A 25071-nucleotide genomic window follows, 5' to 3' on the forward strand; every position below is an offset into this window, starting at 1 on the left:
AAGTTGAATCGATAAATAGTGAAATCCAAAAATCAGGCAACCTTTACTTGCTACAGAGCTGAAACAAACTGTAACAGACATACTAAAGATCAGTTTTTATCATCTAGCCAAAGCTAAGAAGGTTTGAAGTATACCTCAAAACCCACATTGCTATCAGCAGTGTGAAAAATCATACAAATCATTATGCGAAATATAAAATCATAACGCACAACTGGTAAAATAAGTGCTGATCTGAAAAATTTCTCGTTTTTCAGCACAGGACCACTAACCTTTGCCATTAATGTTTATCAGAAAAAGAAATCAATCCAGAAAATTTTTAAAATTGAAACAAACATAAAGGCAGTATCAGAACCCGAATTGAGAACTTCAGGTTCATTATCATTTCCAGTGTTTTTGCAAATAATCATCAAAATGGGTGTCAAACTGAATATTCTCTTCTTCCAATTCAATAATTTGATATAGGTAAATAATTTTTGATCAAGACATAACTGAAGTTCTCTATAACAGTGCCATTAAGCTTTGTTCTTGGGACTTTAGCTTTATTCTGGGACCCGTGTTTCCTATAATTAGTTATTAATTTCACAGGACTGTCTGTAATACTAGTAGAGGGCACTTTTGTACAATAATAAGTCACCTTTTTGGAACTTATGATGCACTGTTTGGACCCTTTGGTGTAGTAATGAGTATTACTGGAATTTTTCCCAACACCAAATCGTTATTTTTAACACCTCGACACGTGTTTCGATCACCAAGTGATCATTTTCAAAGAGGAAGATTAAAACAGTACTGGCAGTTTTAATCTTCCTCTTTGAAGATGATCACTTGGTGATCGAAACACGTGTCGAGGTGTTAAAAATAACGATTCAGTGTTGGGAAAAAACTCCAGTTATATTCATCTTTTTTGAGACTGAGAAATTTTAAAATTATCAAATGGTCCTAAGAAACAAGTGTGATACAGTTATGTTTATGTCATCATGTATGAACTTCAAGAATGGATAAGAATATACATGTAATCACTTATTTATTACCTTCCTAGAAGGCGTAGATGTCACCACCAGTGGAGGTGGGTTGCCCAAAGTCTCCGTCTTAGGAGCCTGCTGCACTGCCCCAAATAACGGACCTGCCTTCCCCTCTGTTCTACTTTTTTGGAGTAGGATCGCCTCGAAGGGACCTTGTGGACCGGCTTGCAAGCGGTCGAGATCGCAGGATCTATTGTCGGTTTTGGTTGAGAAGCAAGCTTCATCCCAGACCTAGCTTTGATAGCTTCCAGCTGTTCAGCTACTTGTTTCTCAATGTCATCTTCAGTGGTTGTGATCTTCTTGACGGTGTGTCCTTGCTTGGAGGTTATGAGGATGGTCTTAGGTGTCTTGCCGATAGTCGTTGGTTTTTTCTGGGGAATCTGAGGCTTGGGGGTGGTTTTTATTACTTTTCCTGTTCCAACTAAAACCTACAAACATCAAATGTTTTTTGAATACAGACGTTGAGGTGGTACATCTTTTCACTAATTGAAAAATCATATTACTTTCACAAGTGATGTAACAAGTGAATGAGAAAATCTGTCTATTGAACAGACAGCTTTTCACTCTACCTTGTATTTTGTATCGCACTATTTCTTGTACAAGTAACCTTGAAAAGTAAGTTATAGTTTAGATCAATAGTGCTTTGGCGCTAAGTACATCGTAGTTACCTGGTGTGTCTAAAATTGATCATAAGGGGGCGACTCCTGGTTAACGGAAAACCAAATTTGAACATATAAATCTATTTGATATGCATACTTATTATTTGAGAAAGACTATGTCCTGATGTTTTTGGGCTTTTAATCTTCCACAACAATTTAAAAAGTAAGTAAATCTACATCAACAAGGCATCTGCATCAGTACAATAAAGGACAAACTGAGGAACTAAAGAGTCCAAGAGTCAGTAACTGGTCTTCTTTCTTATCAAATGAAATGAATCAATGGAAATGATAGACATATATTATAAGAAAACTACAAATTTTCAAACAATGTGATTTTTATGAAAAATTTTGGATTTTGACAAAGAAAAGAGACTACTTTCTGAAACATCAGCCATGTGGAATTTATTAGATTTGATTGATTGATTGATTTGTTTATTGTTTAAGAATGAAATTCCTGTTACAAACACAACATCATAAATAAATATCAATATAAACATGAAGTATAAGATGTGAAGTATAAGTGAATAAAATATAAATGATTAAAATTAAATATAAACTATCTGTTTAAAAAAATCACATCTAAATTACAGGGCATCGTCAAAATATTCTTGTAGGTCATAATAGGCTTTATCACTTAATAGTTTCGTACATTTCTTTCTAAATATGATGAAAGGAGTCTCTTTCATTTCATTGGGAAGTTTATTATATTGCTAATCGAATGTACATGGCCCTCGTAATTTTAACATTCACCTTATTTTTTGAACAGACCTCGAACATCAGACTCATATGAACTATACTCAAATCCACTCACCTGACTCGTTGTCGCCATCAAATTCTGCGCAGAACTCGTACTGATGATCAACTTCTGTCCGACCAAACTGGGAATCTTCGACGTCCCCGCCTCGACCTTCGAAACGGGCGTCGTCTTCGGAAGAATATTCCCTTTAATGAACGTTTTGGGTAATTTCGCCCCCTGGTTCTGGTAGCCGAGCATCTTCTGCTGCGCCGGCGTCAACAGCAACCTTTGCTGCTGCCCCTGCTGATTCGTCACGATCATAATCTTATTCCCGCTCGGTTCCGGCGCCAAATTCACCGGCTTGGCAGCTATACCCGTCCCCACGGTCGGAGTGGTGGTTTTTTTCACGACTGCTTTCTTGGTGACGAGCTTTGTCGAGGACGGGGCTTGAGGAACCGCGCCCTGAGGCACTAGGATGAATTTGCCTGATTTGGGAGTGGCAGGCAACAAAGGGGAAACCTTAGAGGTCTTGCTGGTGGAAACGCTCTGTAGTATCCGAGGCCTGGAGAGACAGATGGTTCATTAAATCTTCACAGTTCATTTTCATGACATGAGATAATAATAATATGCTTTGTTATCATAAGACATAATCTTGTAGACAAAGAGAAACTAGACAGCAGACTGATTGGTCTATGATTATCAATTACTAGAGGATCACCCTTTTTAAATAGAGGAATAACAATTGCCGTTTTCAGTCTAGTTGGATATGTTCCGTATTTCAAGGATTCATTCAATATGTACATTTTACAATGTACACACAATCAATCAATCAATCAATCACTGTACTTTATTGTCTAAGAAAAAAATCTTATTGACAAAGCATATGAAAACAATACTATTACACAAAATAACATACACATATATATACATACACATATATAACACATATATGCACATATATACACTCACATATATATATGAAATACAAGTTATCAAGTAATTATAAAGAAAAATAAAAATAACATAACATAAATATATAATATAACATAAAAATATAATAGTCGAAGTTATGTAAAATTTCCAGAACTGTGAAAAGTTCAAAAAATAAAAGCTAAATCAGAAGCTGGTCTCAAAGCCTGTCTTCAAAATATTCGACCAAGCTGTAATACGCTTTTAAGAGCAAAAGTTCTTTTACACAGTTACGGAATACCTTGTAGTTCACTATACTTTTCATTTCGGTAGGTAAATGGTTGAAAATCTTCCGACTCTCAAACAAAACAGAATGTTTTGTTAACGTTGTTATTGGAATAGGCAGAGGTATGTCGTGAATTTGACGGGTAAAGTAGGTACTTTCTGATCTATAGCATTCTCTTCTTTTAAATATGAGACTTACTGTTTCCAAGATAAAAATGCAGTGTACAGTCAGTAATTTATTATTGATAAATAGGGGTTTGCAATGGTCCCTAATATTGGCTTTGTAGATGAATTTCACTGCTCTTTTTTGCAAAACGAAAACAGACTGTAGTAACTGTTTGCTACAAAACCCCCAGAAGGCGACACCATATCTCAAGTGAGATTCGATTGAAGCGTAGTACGCAGTTTTACCAGCAGTTGCTCCCAGTTCTTTAGTGATAACTCTAATGGCATAACAGCTAGATGAAAGTTTTTTGTTCAGATATTTTATATGATCTTCAAATTTCAGAAAGTTATCAATCCAAATTCCCAAGAATTTAGCAGATTGTTTATTTTCTATCATATGAGTTTGAAGGCAGAAATTTCCATGCACAAATTTAAATGATAGAATGTTAGTTTTGCTGAAGTTAAAACATAGTGAGTTTGAGTCACACCAATACTTTTTCTAAATCAGCTTTAATGGAACTCTTCAAGGAAACACTGATTTTTTTCAGTAGTACATTGCTAATGTTATTTTCCCCTGATGAATATTTATTTTTAAGGCTATTTATAATGTCTAATACTTCGATTTCTGTAACTTCTGATAAGTAAATTGAGTTTAAAATTTCTGGCACATTTGCCAAGTCCAAACTACATGGAGTATTACCAACATTTTTTACGGCTGCCGTGACGAAAAAGTCATTCATCAGATTACTAACCTCTTGTGGGGTGATTATCAGTCTGTCTTCGATTTTTATTCCTTTGAAAGAATTTTCCGAAATGACTTGCCTGCCTTTCTCAGTGTTGACAATACTCCAAATCGTCCTTGACTTATTGTCAGAAAGTGCATTTTTTCTCCATAGTATTTTTTCTTTTCTGTCAAAAGCAAGTTTGAATAAAATAGTTTGAACTCAGAAATTACTTTTTTCTCAATTCTATTGTGTTGGTATAGTTCTGAAAGTTTAATGTGTTTTGTGCTTCTAAGATAGTTTCAGTTATCCATTGTGGTTTTATATGAGTGTTTATTTTCGTTTGTTTTATAGGAAATGCCTTGTTAAAATGTGTGGAGAGTAACGTAATAAAATTATTATACATGTTGTCTACTGATACTTCCTCATATACCTTTAGCCAGGTTTCTTTTGTAAGTAATTTGTAAAAAATCTCAAAAATACTAGTATTTTTCGTTCATTATTGTTTCAAGCTCATTTTAAAAAATGGATTTTTAATTTTTTAGTTCAATGTTCTTTAGAAGCATGTTTTTTAGTTCCTCAAAACTATATTTATTTTTTACTTTTTAGTTTCATATGCTATAAAAGCGTGTTTCTTAATTATCTTAAACTACATTTATTTTTCACTTTTTAGTCCGATTTATTGTCAAAAATAAAATTTTTTTTCAAGTTCTAGTCAGTAGTATTATAAATTTTCAACAGACGGCGCACGATTGTAAAATTCCTCTCAAATAACATAAAAGTTTGAGGTCTTAAATTCTATAGTAATACTGAGATGCAGGTAGTTTAGTAAGTCTCCAACAGAGGGCGGACAGTTGTAAAATTTGTTTTGAAGTAAAGAGAAAATTTGCAGAAATAATTTCAAAAAACAATTCAGTCTTGAGTTTTCTCAGTGAATAATTTTATTTTTTAAATCAATCTTTTGACTTGATATGTATGTCAAGCACCTTAATTCTAATTTTTCGATTTTTTTGAAATATTTAAGTAACTGAATTTTTCAGGTGTACGATTTACAATAACGTTTTCAATGTTGAAATCTACAGTCTGTGTTAGGAATCACACGTTAAAAGGTAAGACCTCGTTAATCCTTGGCTCGCACAAGTTTCTACTTGTACTCGTACGACAGCCTGGTTAATGGGAAAAACCTATTTTAAACAGTTTTTTTAAACAGATTTTAAAATGTATCTTTCGTTTCTTTCAGTTCTTTTTTCTGTAATAAATCACGGGTAATTTAAAATATTTAAATATCAGAATAGTTCATCTGTAGTACAACATTTCGCTAACACTTGCAATTCTTAAAATCAATCTTTTATTTTGAGTTTCTTTTGAACAACCTATCAAGGAGATTACATACAACGCCATCTGCCCGCGAATAGATCAAGCAATAATTATGTCTATAATTCTGTCAATACAGATCCCAAGCAAACAAACATACATACATACATACACAGGTGACGTTAATATAAAGCGTGTAAAAAATAGGACAAATATGGACAGATAGGTATTCAATTGAACACATACAGACAAATATACACTTGGGGCAATAAAAGTAATATAAAAATGATTGTCAAAGTCGACAATTTTGATTAGTTTGATATGAATCTTGCACCCGATTGGGGATTGCTCAGACCATTATTATTTCTACTCTAAGTTATTGAACGAACCAATAAGATGAAAGAGGGTCAAATTTTCATGTATGTCAATAACACAACCATCATTACAACGTCCCGAGATCTCAATTTAATCGAAAACAAACGAGTAAAAAATTATCTCGAAAATTGATGCAGAAACAATCATCTGATAAGTAATGAAAACAAAAAACATTTGTTCAATTTTCAATCAAATATCACTGCTCTATCCAAATGAGTCTTGGGTTAGAAATGAACAGAATATATAAAATTTCTTGAAACACAACTGGACAACTAATGGTCTTTCCATGATCATATTGAATATTTATGCATATATTTGAAGAGAAAAAAGTTTTTTACTGTTTCATATCGGACTGATCACAAAATGTAAGCAATGTCGACTAGACAGGTGCAAACGTTTTACGTTTCTTTTCACAGATTTAATTATTCATATGACTGCTTCAATTCCCAGAACTCTTTGATTGGCTAACTGTTTAAATAACCTTCCAATCTTTAATATATTAGTTTCCCGCTTTAAAAACCATATCCCCCACTTAGCCATCTGATACTCTCTGCTTCTGTTGTTGTATTGTGTCTAGTGTTAGCTGCCTGCAAGAATTATATTAGTTCATATTGTTATACATTTTAATTTTTTCTTAAATAATGTGCTTGTTATCTTACTTCGGAATTGTATTATTCTTATAATTTACTTTTAATCCACTGTATTGCATCAAATACTACATAGCACTGTACTACTTATATCTGAATTGGGTTTGCCCGTGTATATACACACATCGGAAAAGTCTAGGGATATTTTTAAAAATGGCAATAATTTTTTTTTAGATCGCTTTAGGGAAAAAAAAGTTGACGGGTGATTATTAAACGAATGTAACTTACAACAAAATTTATTGAATGGTCAAAAATACTGAGTGCGCATATAAGCAAAATTAAAAAAAAATATGGCTCTTCTTTGGCACCCCGAAAAAAAATCATAATACAAAAAAAATTGGAATCAGTACAAAGTATGGCCTCCACGCTGGTTTATTACGGCCCTACATCTATCGTGCATCGACAAAATGAGATTGTCAATGTCTTGTTGAGGTACATTTGCCCATTCAGCGATTAAAAGCTCTCTCAATTGAAACGTCGTGTGAATGTTCCCCATATGCGGAGTAATTCTTCGTTGAAGCATGTCCCACACATGCTCGATGGGATTCAGATCCGGTGATTGTGCTGGCCATGGCAATACATCAACTCCTTCGTTGGTGAGCCAGTCAGTCACTAGACGCGCGACATGTGGACGAGCATTATCGTCCATTAGGTGGAAGTTTTCACCAACAGCACCAGCAAACGGACGGACGATAGGTAGAAGAATGGTGTCGAGGTACTGTCGAGCTGTGAGGGAGCGATTTGGAAAAACGAGATCGGTTCTGCCGCCGATCATGATTCCGCCCCATAGCATAACTGTACCACCTCTGTATGTGTGGACTTCCTGGACGTGTCTCAAACGTTCATTATTTCCAGGTCGTCTCCATAGTCTTACTCGACGAGAATCTGGATGAAATCCAAATCTGGATTCGTCTGTAAACAAAACTGTGGCCCAATCATTTGCACATCCCAGTTTTGATGTTCTTGACACCACTCTAATCTTCTACCGCGATTGCCTCTCGACAAAGGTGGACATCTAAGTGGCCTTCTGTTGTGAAGATCTGCTTCATGCAGTCGATTTCTGACAGTATCACGACCAATGGTTACCTGGTGCGTCTGCTGCAACACGTTAACCAACTCAGGTGCTGTGATTGTCGGTTGTCTTCTTGCGGTTAAGACCAAAAATCGGTCTTGAACTGCAGTTGTAGCGCGTCCTCGCTCTGGATGTTGTTCGGCTGGACTGCCAGTTTCACGGAAACGCCGCCACAATCGACTGATAACACTTCAGGAGACCCCCAAACGAAGAGCTACATCATTTTGTCGCATGCCACCTTGAAGAAGCCCTACAGCTCTATTCATCTCAGCCAATGGTAAGTGATGGTGTTCCATGTTAAGGCACAATATTTCCAGTTTAATTGCTGAGCAAGAACTGCATAGAATGTACAAACTCGACACTTTCAAATTATTCATTTTAGCAGAAAACCTACAGTTTGTAAAAAACTTGATAAAAGATTAGTTACCGTTTTTGCAGGCTTTGTTCAACCCATAGAAATCTACAGGGTGGTCGAGTGTACCAATTTAATCGAAATTAAACGACCTCATGCATTTATTTTTATGATATTTAGTATGTTATAAAAATATCCCTAGACTTTTCCGATGTGTGTATATATATATAAATAAATATATATAATTGCCAACGACTCTCTTCAATGTGGCAAGTTCAAGGTATTATCCAAACACAACCTCTTCCTTATTAAACACAAACTAAAACATGTATATATAAAAGGACGCTATTCAAAAGTAACAGTTTCATTGCGAATTTTTATAATGATGCATGTGTAATATTACGTTGTGTTCCAAGTACACATCTCTCATTCAATCCCTTTCTTTGGAATATATCATTTAAAGTGAACTAAGAAATTATCAAATACCTTACCTGGATATCTTGGAAGCTGTGTTGGGCGCTCTGGTTGTCAAGAGAGTGGGCGTGGCCGTAACTACAGATTTTATCACCATAGACTGCTTCGCAGGAGTATCTTTCTCCTGTTGGCTCCTCTTGCTCGAGGAAGCATCATTATCAATCACAATTGGCATGTTTTCAATGCTCTCTGGAGTCAATATCTGGTCCGAGAGAACTATCGGCATGGAGTTGATGTCGAAAATGTTGTCGTCTTGCGTAACCGAGGGCTTTGGAGAAGCCATCGGCTTCAAAGTCGACGGTTTCACCAAGAGAGTGGGTGGCTGCGGCTTCAAGGACAGCGGAATCGTGGAGGAAACGCTGCTGGCGGGAGCAGGGGCGATCCTGCTCGCCAAAGGACTCATCGCGCTTGCCTTCACTGTTATTGACTTGACGGGTGTTTGTTTCGCGCCGCGTTTTTTTGCACTGCTGATTATCTCTCCCTCGGGCGTTATTATAGTCTGTTGGAGGATGTTGGCTTTGCCGGCCTTCTTCCTGGAAGCTCTACTGGACCTCAAACTCAAATCGGGCTCCGCTTCCTCTTCCACAATGTGCTTTTTCATGTCTTTGGGTATGACGAACGCTTCGACGCCTTCGATGTCGTTCAACATGTTGGGTTTCTCCTCTGGCTTGACGACTTCAGCAGCCGGTTTGATTATCTGCTCGGATATGATTATCGGCTTAGTCCTCAAAGTGATTGGTTTGAACGTCTTTGGTATCAGCGACTTGCCAGCGATGTCCTTGGCAGCGCTCTCCATGGTTGTTTTGGCTTCAGTTTTGAATAGGTCTCCGGATTTGCTTTCAGACAGCCTCTCCAACAACTTGGAAGTGGTGGATATGATGGAGCTGTTATGGGGCCTTTCTTTTTTCTTGATTTCGTCCTGAAGCTCGTCCATGTCCTGTCGGAACTTGCTGGAGCAGACAATTTGCGACGGAATGTGCTCCTCAAAGTCGCACATGTCGGCATCAAACGGCTTCTGCGGGGCGTGATACTCCGACTTCCTCTCCATATCCGAATTTCCCTCCAGGATGTCCAGCAACTCGTACCTCTCGTAAGTATTTGGCTTTTTTATGTCGCTCTTGGGTTTCAGTTCCTTTGTAATGGCTCTTGCGTTGAACTCCGTGCCTTTGGATTCGAATTCGGGAAACTTGGGAATGATGTCGCTGTTAGTGCTTGTGCTGTCGTTGGTCGAGTCGGAAAAGTCCATAGAAAAGGTCGATAAAGTCGTGGGTTTCTTGGAACTGATAACCTTTTCCGATGTTATTTCCACTTGCCCGTCGGCCAAATCCTTCTCGGACACAACGGTCAAGTTTCCTTCGATAGCTACCAGTTCTGGCTCCGAAAGTTTTTCGGGGTAGGGTAAAATTTGTTTCGGAAGCACTTCCTCGGAAGTATTACTGTCACTGTTTTCAAAGTCAGTCTTTATTTCCGCCAATGTGGCCAAAGCTATAGCCGATATTTCTTCTCGACTAGAGAGGTTGGACAAATTTGTTTGGATCGAGAATTTGAACTCGTCTTCAGTATCGCTCACGCATTTTACTTCTAGCTTGTTACTTTCCAAAATCTCGGCCATGGGTTCATCTGTCAACTTTTCAGGAAGTTTACTTGCTTCTTCTGCTGGTTTTTCTGGCTTAAGCTGCGGTAGAACTTGGTTGATTTGCTCTTCTGCAGCACTAACAATCGTTTCGAAATCATCTCTTACTTCTGTGTCTACCTTGGAATAATCAGTCTTTTCCGGCTGATCCATTTCCGCGATGACCTCCGGAGTTTTATTTGCTTCCAAAGCAACTCCTTGTTCGATGACGTTTCCATCATTTATCAACCTATCAACAACCACGCCTTGGAGATTGGTTGGCATGGCATCCACTTCTGGATGAATTTCTTCCGTCACAGTTTCTTCTGCTACAATATCATCCTGCAACTTATCAAGAATCGGTATCTCACTATCATTTTCAGTTGATTCTACTTCGTCCATTTTCTCCGGCTCCGAATCAGCAATGACCGGAAATATTCGATCATCGTCTCTGTCATCACTCTTTTCAATTTCAAAAGTTTCATTTCTGATAATTTCTTCGGCATTACTGATATGATCGATTTCTGTTATCTCTTCTGTTTCGATATTGACTTCTTGAACTACTTCTTGTTCCAACAAGTTAATCTCGCTGTCAGTCTTACTCTGTACGGACTCAAAACTTTCGTTCCCTCTTTCAGAACTACCAACTTCAACCTCTTCAATGACTTCAGAGCAATCTTGGTGGAAGATAACTTCGCCTGAATCCTGACGGAAACTTTCAACTTGGTCTGGAACTTCAGATTGCAATTTTGTTTCTGCAAAATCGAAGTTTTCAGTGTCCTTCACTTGTTCTGTAATGTTATGGACACTACCATCTGCATTTTGATCAGCCTCGGTTTTTTTGACAATTTCTTTGACGACTGTATCGTCAATTCCTTCATTAATTTGATCATAATTGATTTTTGATGGTCCAGTGCTAGTGTCAAACTCTTGTTTCCTTAAACTTTCAATCTCAATCAATGAAGATTTTTCCTCAGAGGGTATCAACTCATCTCGCTTTTCAAACAATCCTTCAATTAGATCATCAATTACTACTCCTTCTTCGATTGTCTCTTCTTCATTGAACATTTGCTCTACTATGTGTTTCTCCTGAAGTACTTCTTGATGTGAACTTTCAAATGCTTCATTTGCAAAGGGCTCATGGTGTTCCTGCAGTAATTTTTGTGCATCATCCGTGGAATTCTCTTTACATTCAGCCACAGTACCATCAAAACTACCACCTGCAACTGTTTCAACTATTTCCTCAGTAAGTAACTCTTCGCAAGATTTCCCTAAAACTGTTGTTTTTGGGTGAGCATCACTTTTGTTGTCTTCATGTATATCATTTGACACTTCTTCAATGGTAACAGGAGCATCATCTAATGAAAATTCCTGTGAAGTAGGATCCTGGCTAAAACAGTCTTTCATGACCACATTTTCAGTATCGTAAGCACCGTCGCAAGTAGAATTCTCACCAGAAACCACTTTTTCAGTCACGTGCTCGGCAATATGATTTCCAACATCATCGGAAGATTTTACTAAATCGCCATACTGGATTTGGTTTGACATTTCCTCTGGTCTTTGGCCGTCAACTTCAGACGAGTTTGTGGAAACTACATCAGGTGATTTTGTAGAATTTTCTTCATCAATTAAAGCAACATCATTAGCAGATGAAACTTCAGTGAAAGTCCCCTGTGAAGCTGGTGACTCATTATTCTCAACTGACATATCAACACAACCCTCAGCAGAACCCTCGTTGAACTGTTCCAATCCAGTTGAAGACCCAACAGAAATCTCGGCAACAGCTGATTGTTCAACAGAACTCTCAGAAACACCCCGTTTATCAACAGCTACTAAAAATCGTTCTGGAAGAGCAACAACAGAAAGATCGATTGAACATTTTACACTAGTCGAACCTCTGTCTACAGCAGAGATTTTTTCTGCCAAAGACACGTAATCTGTAGAAGCTTCACTAACAGTTGAATGATCAACTGGACTATCAGTTGCAACTGGACCGATTGACCGTTGTCTTTCAGCTGGACTGTTCAGAGAAAATTTTGACATGGCGGATTCATCATCAGTAGCATCATCAGCAACGGCAGAACCTTCTAAAGGACTTTCTACTACAGCTGGACTATCAATGGGACTGTAAGGAAACATCGAGTTGTCGATAGAGCTCTTCTCTGCTGTTGAATCAGAAATCTCAGTCACAGGTGTAGTGTCCACTACACTGTCAACAGCCACTGAACTGTCTACGGGACTTTGATGTCCGGCAGGACTTTCAACAAAGGCTTCAGTCACAGCTGAATTATCGATCACAGTTTCAGTCCCAGCTGAACTGTCGATGGGTTTGTCATCTTCGAGTTTATCGAAAGTAGTGTCAGTCACTGCTGAATTAACTGAAGTTTCAGTTGCAGCAGAATTGTCAACACAACTGTCATCTGGATCAGTACTGTCGACTAAAGTCTCCACTGTAGCTGCAAGACTCCCAACAATTTCTTTAGCTATAGCTGAATTGTCAACGTGACCATCACCTGGAGTGGGATTGTCAATCGGAGTTTCAGTCGCAGTTTCAGTCGCATCGTCTTCTACGATGGGACTCTCAATTGAAGCTTCATTTATAGCGAAATGGTCAACATGACTCTCAGCCGCAGGAGTGTCAAAAACAACATTAGTTGTATCTGAAACAGGACCCTTTTCCTCAATGGGATTCTCAACCGAAGCTTCAGTTAAAGCTAAATTGTCAAGTTGACTATCATGCGGAGCAAAATTATCATCCAGAATTTGAGTTGTAGCTGCATTGTCATTGGCACTTTGATCCGCGACAGTACTTTCATCTACCGCACAACTTTCATCTACCAAATGACTTTCAACTGTTTTAGGGCTTTTGTTCACCACAAGACTTTCATCAACAATAGAACTATCGTTCAGAGCAGAAGTTTCATCCACGACAGATCTTTCATCCACGAATGGACTGGTAACTAGGCTTTCATCTACAGTCACAGTAGCAACCGAGCTGTCTTGTACGACTGTTTGGTCTTCGAGATTCTCAGAACTGTCAACAGGGAGCTCAACTGCTACTGGTTCGGCAGTTTGTTTTTTTGTGTCAGTTATACTACCACAGGATTGTCCTATTGCTGTTGAAAATTCGGTAGCAGATGAATCAACGGGTTTCTCAGCAACAGATTCATCTGTCTCGAACTCCCAAGAATGTTTTCTCCTCCGCTTGGATTTGGAGGATTTATGTCTCGATTTTTTCCTTTTATTGGACTTTTTCGGGGGCGAGCAAATTGCGTCATCAGGTAGAATTCTGCTGGCGTTTCCGATCGGAGAAAAGTCGTCTCTTTCGGACGTTGATAAACCAAACGGGAAATGCTCCTCTTCCGAGGCACACTCTTTTCGTGAGTTGCGAATGTTTTCGCAAATTTCGACGATTTCTTTATTTTGATCTTCATCTGCGTGTTTAGGAGATTCACATGAAGTAGCGGTTTCCGCGGAAGGGCCCTCAAATGGTTTAGGTGATGGTTGTACCGTAACGGTCTCCATTTTATTGCCAACAGCAGGAAAGTTTTCGTTAATATTCGAATCTTCCTCGTTGCTGGACTCCAGAGTCTCCAGTAGCTCTTCTATTCTAGAAGCTTTGCTGGCAGCTGGACTATCATCTGAAGTTGTTCGAGAATGGCCAGTCTGCCCCGTTGCTTGCAAAGTATCTTTGTCCGCTTCGAGCGATCTTTGGTGAATATCGGAGGTGACGCTCTCGTTTCTTGTAGTCCCATCGTCCAGCTGGAAGAACTGCCTTTCTTTTTTAGGGTGACTCCTTCTCCTGGTCCATTTTTCTTTCTTTGGAGGGACGACCGATCTTGTATCTTCTCTGGCCTCCTCTGGCATCAGTCTCTTTTTGGCATCATCGCTGAGTCGCGAATCTGTATCTATGGAAGAAGAATCTTCGTCCCTGCTTTTGTCGTGCAAGTAAGACTCCAACATTTTGCTTCTCGGCGATTGGTGCTTTTTTTGCATGTTTGATATGATTTTAGATCGAGACTCTTCGTTAATGTTGGCCTCTTCCATTATACTGGACATTATTTTCGTCTTCAACGAGCCGTAGTCCAGGAGGCTGTCGTCGTCTTCTTCGATCTCGGGAGACTTGCTCAAAGGACCAAAAATAGTTTCCAGCTGCTTTTCTATGTTCTGGTCCGGTTTGGTAACGACAACCTGATCAGAACTGGCCGTCTGGCTTTCCCGCTTTTTCGCCGCTTCCTTACGTCTAGCTTCTTGCTCTTGTTCCTCCTTGCGTCTGAGCTCGTTTTGCATGAGCTCAAAGTCCTCAAAGCACTTGACGAAGCGTTTCTTCGGATTCGTCAGCTTCGTTGCTACCTCCTGATCGGGTTTTTCGCCCGTTTTGGAGGACAGTTCGGATTTGCAAGACTGCTCGCCCGAATCGTCTGTGTGCATTTCTGTTGGTGGAGTTTTATCCGGAAACTTTATAGTCTTGACACTGTGAAAATTTTGCTCACACTTGAGCGTGTTGTGCACCTGGGGTAGCTCCGGAACTTCAGTCGCATGCATTAGCTCCTTGAATGCGTTGTCGATATCTTCGCTGGACAGCTGTTCTTCTCCCTTCTTTTCGCTGCTCTTCGATACGTCTTCCTTGTCCTGAACGACGATGACCTCATCCAGCATCTCGGACTTCCTCTTCTCCGTAGGTGGAATCACTCTGGGTATCTTCCTGCCAACGATAGCGGTGGTATTGATGATAGCATGCTCATCCTCCTCATCCTCATCAAAGTCGAAGCAAGACTTGATGGCCTCTTGGGTCTCCTTGTCCATTTTCGGCTTAGGGGATGCTCTCCGCTTCGTCAGCGGAGTCTCTTCATCTTCTATTATCTCTATAACTTCGTCGCTTTCCTGGATGGAATCGTCCACAACAACGGTTTCCTTAACGACGGAGTTGTCTGCAGATTTATCCTCGCTGTCCGCCGTTTCCTCCATAAGCGAACTTTCAGTCTCTATAGTCCTGTTCAATATCAAGCTCTCGTTTTGCGAGCTGTGATCCTGCAAGCTCTCGTCTTGCAAGCTCTCGTTTTGCAAGCTCTCGTTCTGCAAGCTCTCGTTTTGCGAGCTGCGATCCTGCAAGCTCTCGCTCATAGTTTCGTCCTCGCTGACCTCCCACTCGGCTAGCAAGTCGCTACGGAAATCGGCGGGACGTTTCGGTTCTTCCTCTTCAGCCTTGCATTCTTCTTCCTTTTTCTTCGCGGGGGACGATTTCGTCTTCCTCTTCTTCACTTTTGGCGCTTCGGTGTCGCTCGAGCTGGAGTCCGTCGAATCCATCGATCTTTTTGGTTTCTTAACCTTTTCCTTCTTCTTCGGTCTACTGACAGTTGCCTTTTTGTATTTTCTGGGGCTGTATGTGCCGTATATGTGAGATTTCGTGTGGAGTACCATCACTTCTAGACGTTTCGTTGCAAAGCCACACGAGTAGCAGTTATACTCTTCCTCTGGTTCCTTATTAATGCGGATGACCTCGTCGTCATCGCGATCTCCAGGAATTCGGTCTTTGCCGGGATACTGTATACAGATGTACGCTTTGTAATCGTCCAAGCCGATGAACCTCCTGTGGGTTATGTGCGTTGTATCTTTTTTGCTTTCTGAAATATCCAAGGGAAAACAATACTAGCAGCTTACTGAACATATGCAAAACATGCACAATAAATACAAGGTCTTTCGGAACTTATTAGAAAAACAACAACGAGAATATTTGCTGAAGTAGTACTGCTGCTGGAAACAATGTCTGTCGTGATATTAGCCTGAGTTATCTCCGATGACTGATTCTATCGAATGACTCTCATCGGAAATAACTCATGATGAATAAACCTCTGAAGAAGCTAGCCACGCACCAGCGAAACTTCAGGAAGGTAATCCAAAAATCTACAGCCTTCAAACCCGAAAAAAGTGACCCTGAAAACCTCGGCCGCAAAAGCCTCAACCATTTTGTCAGATACCTCTTCACTTAAATTTTGTCCGACCTAGATATCTTTTCTGTCCAAGAATTGAAAGAGGGAGAAAGTTTTTACGTCCACACCGTATATAGATAAAAAAAATTCAGAATTAGCATGTTGAAATTCTTCAAGAAGACAGAGTGTTCAAAAAGTATCAGACTGAAATTCAATGAATTTTTTGAGACCCAGAAAGTTCAAAGTAAGTGTTTCAATTTATATTGGTAGTTGCGAACATCTCAGATTTCTGAGGGTATTTGTGAATAACTTTAGCGCATTGAGAATGAACAGAGTTCGAAGGGGCATTATATAATGAAGTTTGCAATAACTTCAAACAAAAATATCAAGAAATTTTTTTTTCCAATATGCTCTTCTGCAAGTCAAATGTTAATTTTACAGACGTCAAATCTCATGACATCGCTTCTCATAGACCTAAACATTCTATGAGTAAGTTGAATTTTGATTTGTTTTCAAGGTTCATTGGTTTGTATACGCCTTCAATTTGGAAATGAGTACGACTCTCGCCGCACGTTTCGTTAACCGAGTTAGCTTCATCAGGAAACGATTGAAACTGGTTCATTTCATATCTTGATGATGCTTACTTGGTTAGCAGTCGAGAATCGGTACGTTTTTTTGGTGTTGAAAAAGTGTTCTCAATATATGACATCTGATCACTATCATGAGAGTTTCAGAGAAGCTATTATCATCACAATCATTTTTAAACAATGCAACGAAGCAGTTCCGATTTATTGAGTTTTTAATTTTGCAGTGAAACAGCTTAATCTACACCTGAACATTCTCATGGAACAATTTGAATAAGTTCTGAAACACCCTGTATATGTTTATATAACAAAACTTACTGCTGTTCCTTTTTTTGTCTTTGAGACTCTTTGGTTTCGGACTTGGCGTTCCAAAAATGTCTGCGACATAATTTCTCTTCTTCTCGGGTAAGAAAATTGACTCGCTGAGAATATTTGGGTTTCCCCCAACTTTAACTTCTGCATTTGTAACATCCTTCGGAAACTTTTCCATGTGGGGAGTTTTGGCGCGGAAAGCAGCTTGAAAGGTAAGCAAATTATCAGGGTTAAGTGTGAAATTCGAGATGGTCAATTATCCTCCCAGAATTTTGGGAGTTACATACTTACTCATGCCTTTTTTTATGAAATCTTTTTTCTTTTCACAGTTGTATGGATGTACGTTTGCCCAACTCTTGACAAATTCACTGAAACAAAATTTAATTGCTAATTGCATTCTAACATAGTCAATAAATGATGAATCAATTTATTGTATAAAGTTGCTGCACTCAAAATATTATATCCTAATAACTAGTAGTCCGATAGCTGTGCAATTTCTACATGTGTCTTTTAAAGGTTAGGGTTTACTAAAAAATATATGGATTTAATACAAGTGGCGCCATCTGTGTGTTAGCCTACGAACTTTTGAGCCTATCTAGTAGTTCTTATTGTGATACCAAAATAGTGAAGTTTATAACAGTAAATGAAATTTTCTCAAGACCTGTGTATACTTATTCAAATATAACAGCCTTCATACAGATATACATATAAATAAATGTCTATATATACCCTTGCGTAAGTTATAAAATCGCATCACAGTAGAATTTTATAGTAAAATTTCTAAAACATTTAGTACACATATTTTCAGAACTTTTTTTTAAATCTTCCTCGATCCTTAAAATGAGGTGACATTTTTAAATTTCAAGGAAATGTGGCTTCAATTCGTACTTTCACAGAGAAGTAAATATTTTGTTAACCTCAAAGATTACATTTCAAACAAATTGGGCAAATAGATTGCAGAAAATAAAATTATCTACACTATTATCGTGGTCGGTCTTTGCATAATTAACTTAAAGCTCAAAGTGAAGAATCCCAAACATGTAATTGTGAAAATCTGAATACATAACTTCCTGATATTTGGTTAGAGCTATTATATCAATAAACAGTCTTTCATCTATGAATAAACATAATAAATGTGCATATCTCATTCTACAAAAAGCTAATCATTTCAGAGGCAACCAACACTGTCAAATTATTGTTCCACTCTGCTTTATCTTTTAGATAAAAACAATATACAGAAGTTACAGAAACTGCAAAATAGAGGTTGAAGAATCATCTTAAAATGTAATAGATACACTCCCATTCAATCATGCTCAAGTATGATATTTATTTATAAATTAACCAGGAATTTATTACCAAAATGTTTTGATTCCTTCATTACCTACAATAATCAAATTCATGACTAGAACACAAGAACCACCAATCAATTCCACATTTCCAGGACAAGAACAAAGCAATCTATGAAATCGTTGTTTTTCAGAATATTGAATGATTTCAACCAATCTGAAGTAAGATACCTCCTGATCGATTTTTGTCAATAGGTGGTTGTAAACCCTTATTCCATTGGAAATAGGCCATACTGGCATATATTTAACTGATTTTGGGGTGTGTATAGATGATGACTGAATCTTGTTGCGTAATTATGGATTTCATTATGACAGGGAATTTTGTTTCTGTTTTTATGTATATAACGGGAAACTTCCAATATATATATATATATATATATATATATATATATATATATATATATATATATATATATATATATATATATATATATATATATATATATATATATATGCAGAAAAGTAGGATTATATTCAATTTTTTAAAAAGAGGTTTGCATGATTCTCTCCGATTTTTATTTAACATTGCACGTATGCATTTTTTTGTACTAGGACTAGTTTTTGTGCTGAAGACGACGTGCCCCATAACAAAATTCCATATGATAGTCGGGATTGTATTTCCGCAAAATAATAATTTCTAAGAACATTTATATTAATTACTCTCTGAAGACATCTGATCTGGTAAAGCTTACTATTCAATTGCTTTATTGTTCCACTTATGTGAGATTCCCAATCAAGTGTATCACTCAGTTACACCTAGAAATTTAATGGTGTGGCACTTCTCTAGAGTCGTTTCCCCTAAATTGGCCTAAATGAATTCCTATATTTTCAGCCTTTCCCTATTTTGTGTGGTAAATAATAAACTGTGTCTTGCTAGCATTGATATAAAGACTATTAATGGAGAGCCATAGAATGATTTTTTCAATGAGATCATTGCAAGCTTGTTGATTGAGATCGTGAGATTTTTGTGATACTAATATGGAGAGATCATCAGCGTATAATGTTAATTTAAAATGTGAGAGGTATTTTACAATGTCTGCTGTGTAGATTGAAAATAGAGCTGGAGCAAGAACACTTCCCTGAGGAACTCCAACTTCCACAGGTGCAAAATGAGAGTGGTGAATTGTGTTTGGACCGCTATTCTCTATTCTTTCGACTTTATCACTCAAGGCTCAGTTGAAAATACATATTACATCAGGTACTCTATGAATTTTATGATTTTTTTTTTATTTTTAGGTTTCAAATCATTGAATTGTTTTATTGGTAGGAGCCTTATGTGTTCTGTATACATTGTGTTACATCATGATACATTGTGATATGTTAAACATTTCATTACCTACCCACTTGAACAATCGGTTGTAATATGGAACTAACTATTCTGAGTACTTCTGATTTGTTCAGTGTTACGGGAAAATATTCTCAGGAACAAATTTTCATTTTTAGCTTTTTAGCTTCTTGTATTTATATATTATTTCAACGTATTTTATTGTTAGAAGAATTTTTATACTATTTTAATATTTTTTATATACTACTTTTACCTTTTTGGACCTGTATTTATATTAGGATTTCCTATTTTTCAAATAAATAAAAAATAATGAAAAGGTGATTAGGATCATTTTTAAATATTGGAGGAAATATAATTAGTATCACTCTGTTGAGATCGCAGATGTTCTTTCTATGTCAGAGAAGGATAGCGATGTGGTTTGCGAAATCACCACTTTTTCTTGAATTACCATTCAGATATATGAAAAAAGGATAAAGCACAATACAGATTGGGCGACTCCCCAGAAAATGGGTACATTCCGATAGTGTTTATACAAAAGATCTACACAACCAAAGGCATCTGTAAAAACCAAGAATTCTGCAATACTTTCCCAAGAAGGAAAAAATTATACTTTTTGGATTCTGAATATTTGCTCAATATTTTGTGAGAGATAAAAAAGAAAATTCCTTTTTTAATAATTTCGTAATTACCTTGAAGAGTTCTCATAGTACTAAATAAGGAATTAGTTTTTCTAAAATAGATTTCATCATTTCTCTCTAACATAGTAACAATTTTTTGTAATGTAGCCAGTATGGGACTCCGTGGCTTGAAAAAAATGAGATCAAATAAAGCCTTGGACTCTGATTTGTTAGTATCAAAGTTTTTACAGTAGATATCCACTCTGGTTTCTCTTCAGTGCGAATAAATCTTTCGCCTTTTACTAAAGTAGGTTTCCACAATGTAATAATGGGGGGGCGACAGCTGATTAACGGAAAAACAGATTTTCAACAGACTTTTTTTAAAATATACAAGAAACAATATTGTTAACGTTCGAGATGAGTCTCATCAAGTTCTTAACCATTGATTTTGTCAAATATATACTTTTTTAATGAATAAACAGTGGTGTTTTCAGAAATCAATCTCCAGACACTAGGTGGTTTCGTCATAAGCCCATCAAAAGTAAATTCTGTGCTTATCAGAAAACAAAATTTTTTTTCCATCATAATAATTACACAATTTCCACAAACATTATTTGATGTTATTAATTTTCATCAAGTAACGAGGCAGTCCATTCATAACAAAATTCTTTGCCATTGTTATAAATCATAAACACATGCAGGGATTGATAAGATTATGTGCAGGTGGTAAAATCGATAATTGCCCATAGAAATGGTCTATAATAATATAAATAAGTTCATTAAAAGTGATGTTTAATAATGGTGAAGTATAAATAAATCACTAGGACTGATGAGTAATGGAATAAATTGCCAAACATAAGAAATGGTCGAATTTTCTCATTTAATGAACTGTGAAACTACAAAGTCTTGTTTGGGTTTGTTTCACAAGTTTTGTCCTTTTAATGTTATGCGTTTTTGTAGCGGAAGAACTGAGCGTCAGCTCCCATGCGGATTTTGATGGTTTGAAACATATTGGAAAAGTTAAATAGCTCGAAAAGTGGGTGCCCTACGATTCGAATGATTGACAGAAATCATCAAGTTGCTTTTGCTCAATGTGTGATGAAAAGTCAACCATCTACTATTCTCAGTACAATTCCCTAGATATTCGAAAACATTCTGGCAGATTACCTTACCTATAATTGCTCTGGCATTATAACTGAACAACAATATGGTTTTCGTGCTGGGAAATCGACTGAATTAAACCTAGTTACCTATTCCCACTTCCTGTCGGGATCTTTGGAGAAGAGCTGCCAGATAAATTCTGTGTACAGTGACTTCTCTAAAGTATTTGGCAGGGTTAACCATAACCTCTTACTCCAAAAGCTCAACAGATATGATGTAGGTGGGGTACTAATGGAATGGATTAGTAGTTACCTTACGAATAGGATTCAAATGATTAGAGCAAATTATCACTACTCCACGTTACTCAAAGTAACCTCTAGTGTTCCTCAGGGGTCACACCTCGGTACCTTATTATTCAATTTATTCATTAACGACATTATTCACTGCTTCTGGCACGCCAAAGCATTATTATTTGAAGATGATTTGAAACTTTTCCTGGTTATTAAAACCTCAATGGATGCCCATAGCTTCAGTCTGACCTTGACAATCTATCAAACTAGTGCTCCTTAAATGGCATGCACTTGAATGCCACAAAGTGACATGTCATGCGCTTTTATCAATCCCATGTACCTCCTACCACTTTTGATTACACTTTAAGTGGTCATGTCTTGGAGTCTGTTAATCAAATAAAAGACCTTGGCGTTGTTCTTGATCCCACCTTTAGCTTCAATCTACATATACCCACGCTATCCATGAAGCCATGAAAATGGTAGGGTTTATCAAACGGCTAACCCACGAATTAACTGACCTAACTGCTATTACAGCCCTTTATTTTTCACTGGTCCGTCCACACCTGGAGTAATGTTCTTCTGTCTGGTCCCCTCATTGTATAACTTATATTAAGAACATCGAAAATGTCCAACACAACTTCCTCAGATACATAGCATATAAATCGGGTGTTTGTTGCAAGTATGAATTGCTACTGCAATCTCTGAGCATGTCATCCCTGGAAACTAGGAGAAAACAGAGACCTGACACTAGTTTTTAATATTATTAACGGCAAATTCAGGAAATCTATCATACTCTGGTATACTTTAAAATGCTAAGCAAAGACATAATTCTTCATCCCCTAATCAGCACCATTTTAGATGAAGTTACATGACGAAGCACTCATTTCTTTAATAAAATTAAGACTTATGTGACCTGAAGAGACAATTCTACTCTAAGTGAAATCATTTATAAGGTTAGATAATTTGATCCCAGCCAATATTTTCGAACAAGAACTCATGACTTTCACCGTGACTGATCGTTCAATGCAGAAAATAGATGATTCTACTGAAAGATTAGAAAATACCAAAAAACCAGTAATAAAGGATCAAACTGAAAAATTGTAGCAAAAAAATATTCCAATAAAATTATAACAGATACAAACGAAAAAAACATTTTAAAGTCAGAAACTATCGGAAAGTTGAAAACGAAATGAGTAAATTCGATACAGAAAAATGTAGCAGTCATGCGACAATTGGTTGAGTAGTAGCAGTGAGGAAGATGAGATTTACGAGAAAAATACAGGGTATACAATAGATTTTTCAAACATACATATACTTGTCCCCTTCACAAACAAAACGTGTTGTATAACACGATGATCCAAACTTCAAAGTAGACCATATTTTTCTACCTATTCTGGAGCCATGCGCTGAAAATCTTTCAGTCCTTATGAAATAATGAAGGTCTGGTTTGAGTCGACAAACTTCATTCCCGAGAAGAATGGCCAGATTTCTCACTGTTTCAATAATATACCCAGACATTGTCGTTGGTTTTGTTAGCACTGCATTTATTTTCAGAAATCCTACCTACAGAATTCTCTGTAAACTTGGTTAATATTTTTTTTTTGGGAAAACGTTTTTTGATTTTCCACTCATCAATCATAAAACAAAGTTGTGGGAAACTTTGATAAGGAGGTGCTTTTTCCCTAAAAAAGGTAATATTTTCTAAAAACATTTTCTTTTTAATTTGAATAGTCAATATTATTATACCTTTAGTAACAATGTGCTTCAAATGGACCTATGAAAGATGATTTACTTACTTGAAATTGAGGCTGTGTTGAAATATCAATTTGCGGAAATCATTTTATTTATATATTTTTGTGATCATCCTGTGATACATATTTTTTTAATCATGGTCGTGTTATGTAAAGTTGTCGTTGAATTTCTTATCAATAACAGGTATACACTTTCTGTAAGTCAGGAATTTACACCAAATATTTATAATGTTAATGAAGTACAAACAAATTTAGGTACATTCTTGATTATATCAGAAACACACATTTGCAGAGAAATAATTAAAGAATCTGACAGTTCCTTCAACTTCAAAACAGTCATTTGTCTCACCATCAACTCGAGAAATATTTTTTATCAAATTGCAAGGGAACTGTGACTTCATTAAAAGTTTTTAACTTACTAGGTGTCTTCGTCAAAAAATTTCACTATGACAAGTGGTGGTTTCTTGAAATCGTCAATATCGGGCGGTAATTTTTCAGGATCTTTCACTTCTCCTGGCCACCAACTGGGCCCCAATTTGACCCACACAATGTCCCCATCTTTGTAGTCTGTCACAAACTCCTCACTCATGTTGAATAACTATAAGCAGTGAATAACTTCACACTATTAATCTAAAACACAATTGTTTATGAGTTATAACAGTTCATCCAATCGTCATCAACAACTAGTTAGTTCATTTGCAATTGTTAATCGAACACGGATTTCAAGAAAAAATTCTGGAGATTTGATCAACAATGATCATACACAACATACGCAATAGGGAAGGAACACATTAACACGAAGACTCCCATAATATTAATAACAACGGAAAAGTTAGTCTGGATATACAATTCAAGGATATATATTATTCTGTTACATACCCTGTTTGTTGCCTTTGAAATTATCGGGAATTTTACTTGTCATACAAGTACATAATTATCCTCCTCTGTTTGGCGTCGCCATGTTGCCAACATATTTCAAGATGGAGTAGCAATTACTACTGAATTATCTTCAGAAGCTCTAAGTAGGTTTATTGTTGATAGCACTCAACACTCATTATTTTTGAACCATTCAGGAAAAAAATTGAATATCTCTCAATGGTATTGTGAAGTTACTGTTGTAATAACTCGATTTTTTATTTTGAATTGGTAGCATTGAATACTGCAGTCAGCAGCAGGAGCGATTATATTTGCAAATCATATTTGACGGATCACGGGATTGGTGGAAAACAATGAAGTTGGGAGTAACCATTTCTGAGCGGAATATTTAAAATATAGTTGAATACCGGCATAATTATAACTTCCTTTAATAAATTACTGGATAGTTTTCAAACAGTTTGAATCAAACTACACTCACAAAATTGAAGAACAAGTTGTTCTTCAACGTTCTTATCAATCAATCATTATAAAATTTTAATCAATTTGTAGTCTGTTTTTATTGAACGAGGAAATTAATATATTCGAAGGCTTCGAAAAACCTGTAGGTTACATCAGTGACATCCAAACCAGAGACAACG

General features: G+C 37.0%; 1 protein-coding gene across 3 annotated transcripts in view; it reads right to left on the bottom strand.

Moving 5' to 3' along the window:
• Positions 1 to 24731, bottom strand: part of LOC111506910 (uncharacterized) — a 35432-nt gene extending 10701 nt beyond the window's left edge. The window contains exons 1-7 of one of the 3 annotated variants that reach the window (XM_074177487.1): positions 24437 to 24729; positions 23977 to 24187; positions 17459 to 17535; positions 17174 to 17371; positions 8747 to 15965; positions 2490 to 2976; positions 1121 to 1447 (exon numbers count right to left, since the gene is read on the bottom strand). In XM_074177487.1, the coding sequence (XP_074033588.1) occupies positions 1121 to 1447; positions 2490 to 2976; positions 8747 to 15965; positions 17174 to 17371; positions 17459 to 17535; positions 23977 to 24146 (8478 nt within the window). In that variant the 5' untranslated portion in view covers positions 24147 to 24187; positions 24437 to 24729. Of the gene's footprint in view, positions 1 to 1028; positions 1448 to 2489; positions 2977 to 8746; positions 15966 to 17173; positions 17372 to 17458; positions 17536 to 23976; positions 24188 to 24436 lie in introns of all 3 variants that reach the window. The other 2 variants (XM_074177486.1, XM_074177485.1) reach the window with 2 other exon arrangements.
• Positions 24732 to 25071: the final 340 nt, after the last annotated feature.

This window comes from Leptinotarsa decemlineata, unplaced genomic scaffold (assembly GCF_025532065.1).
Source record: "Leptinotarsa decemlineata unplaced genomic scaffold, Ldec_3_MD MMD2_tig00002974_RagTag_RagTag, whole genome shotgun sequence".
NCBI lineage: Eukaryota > Metazoa > Arthropoda > Insecta > Coleoptera > Chrysomelidae > Leptinotarsa > Leptinotarsa decemlineata.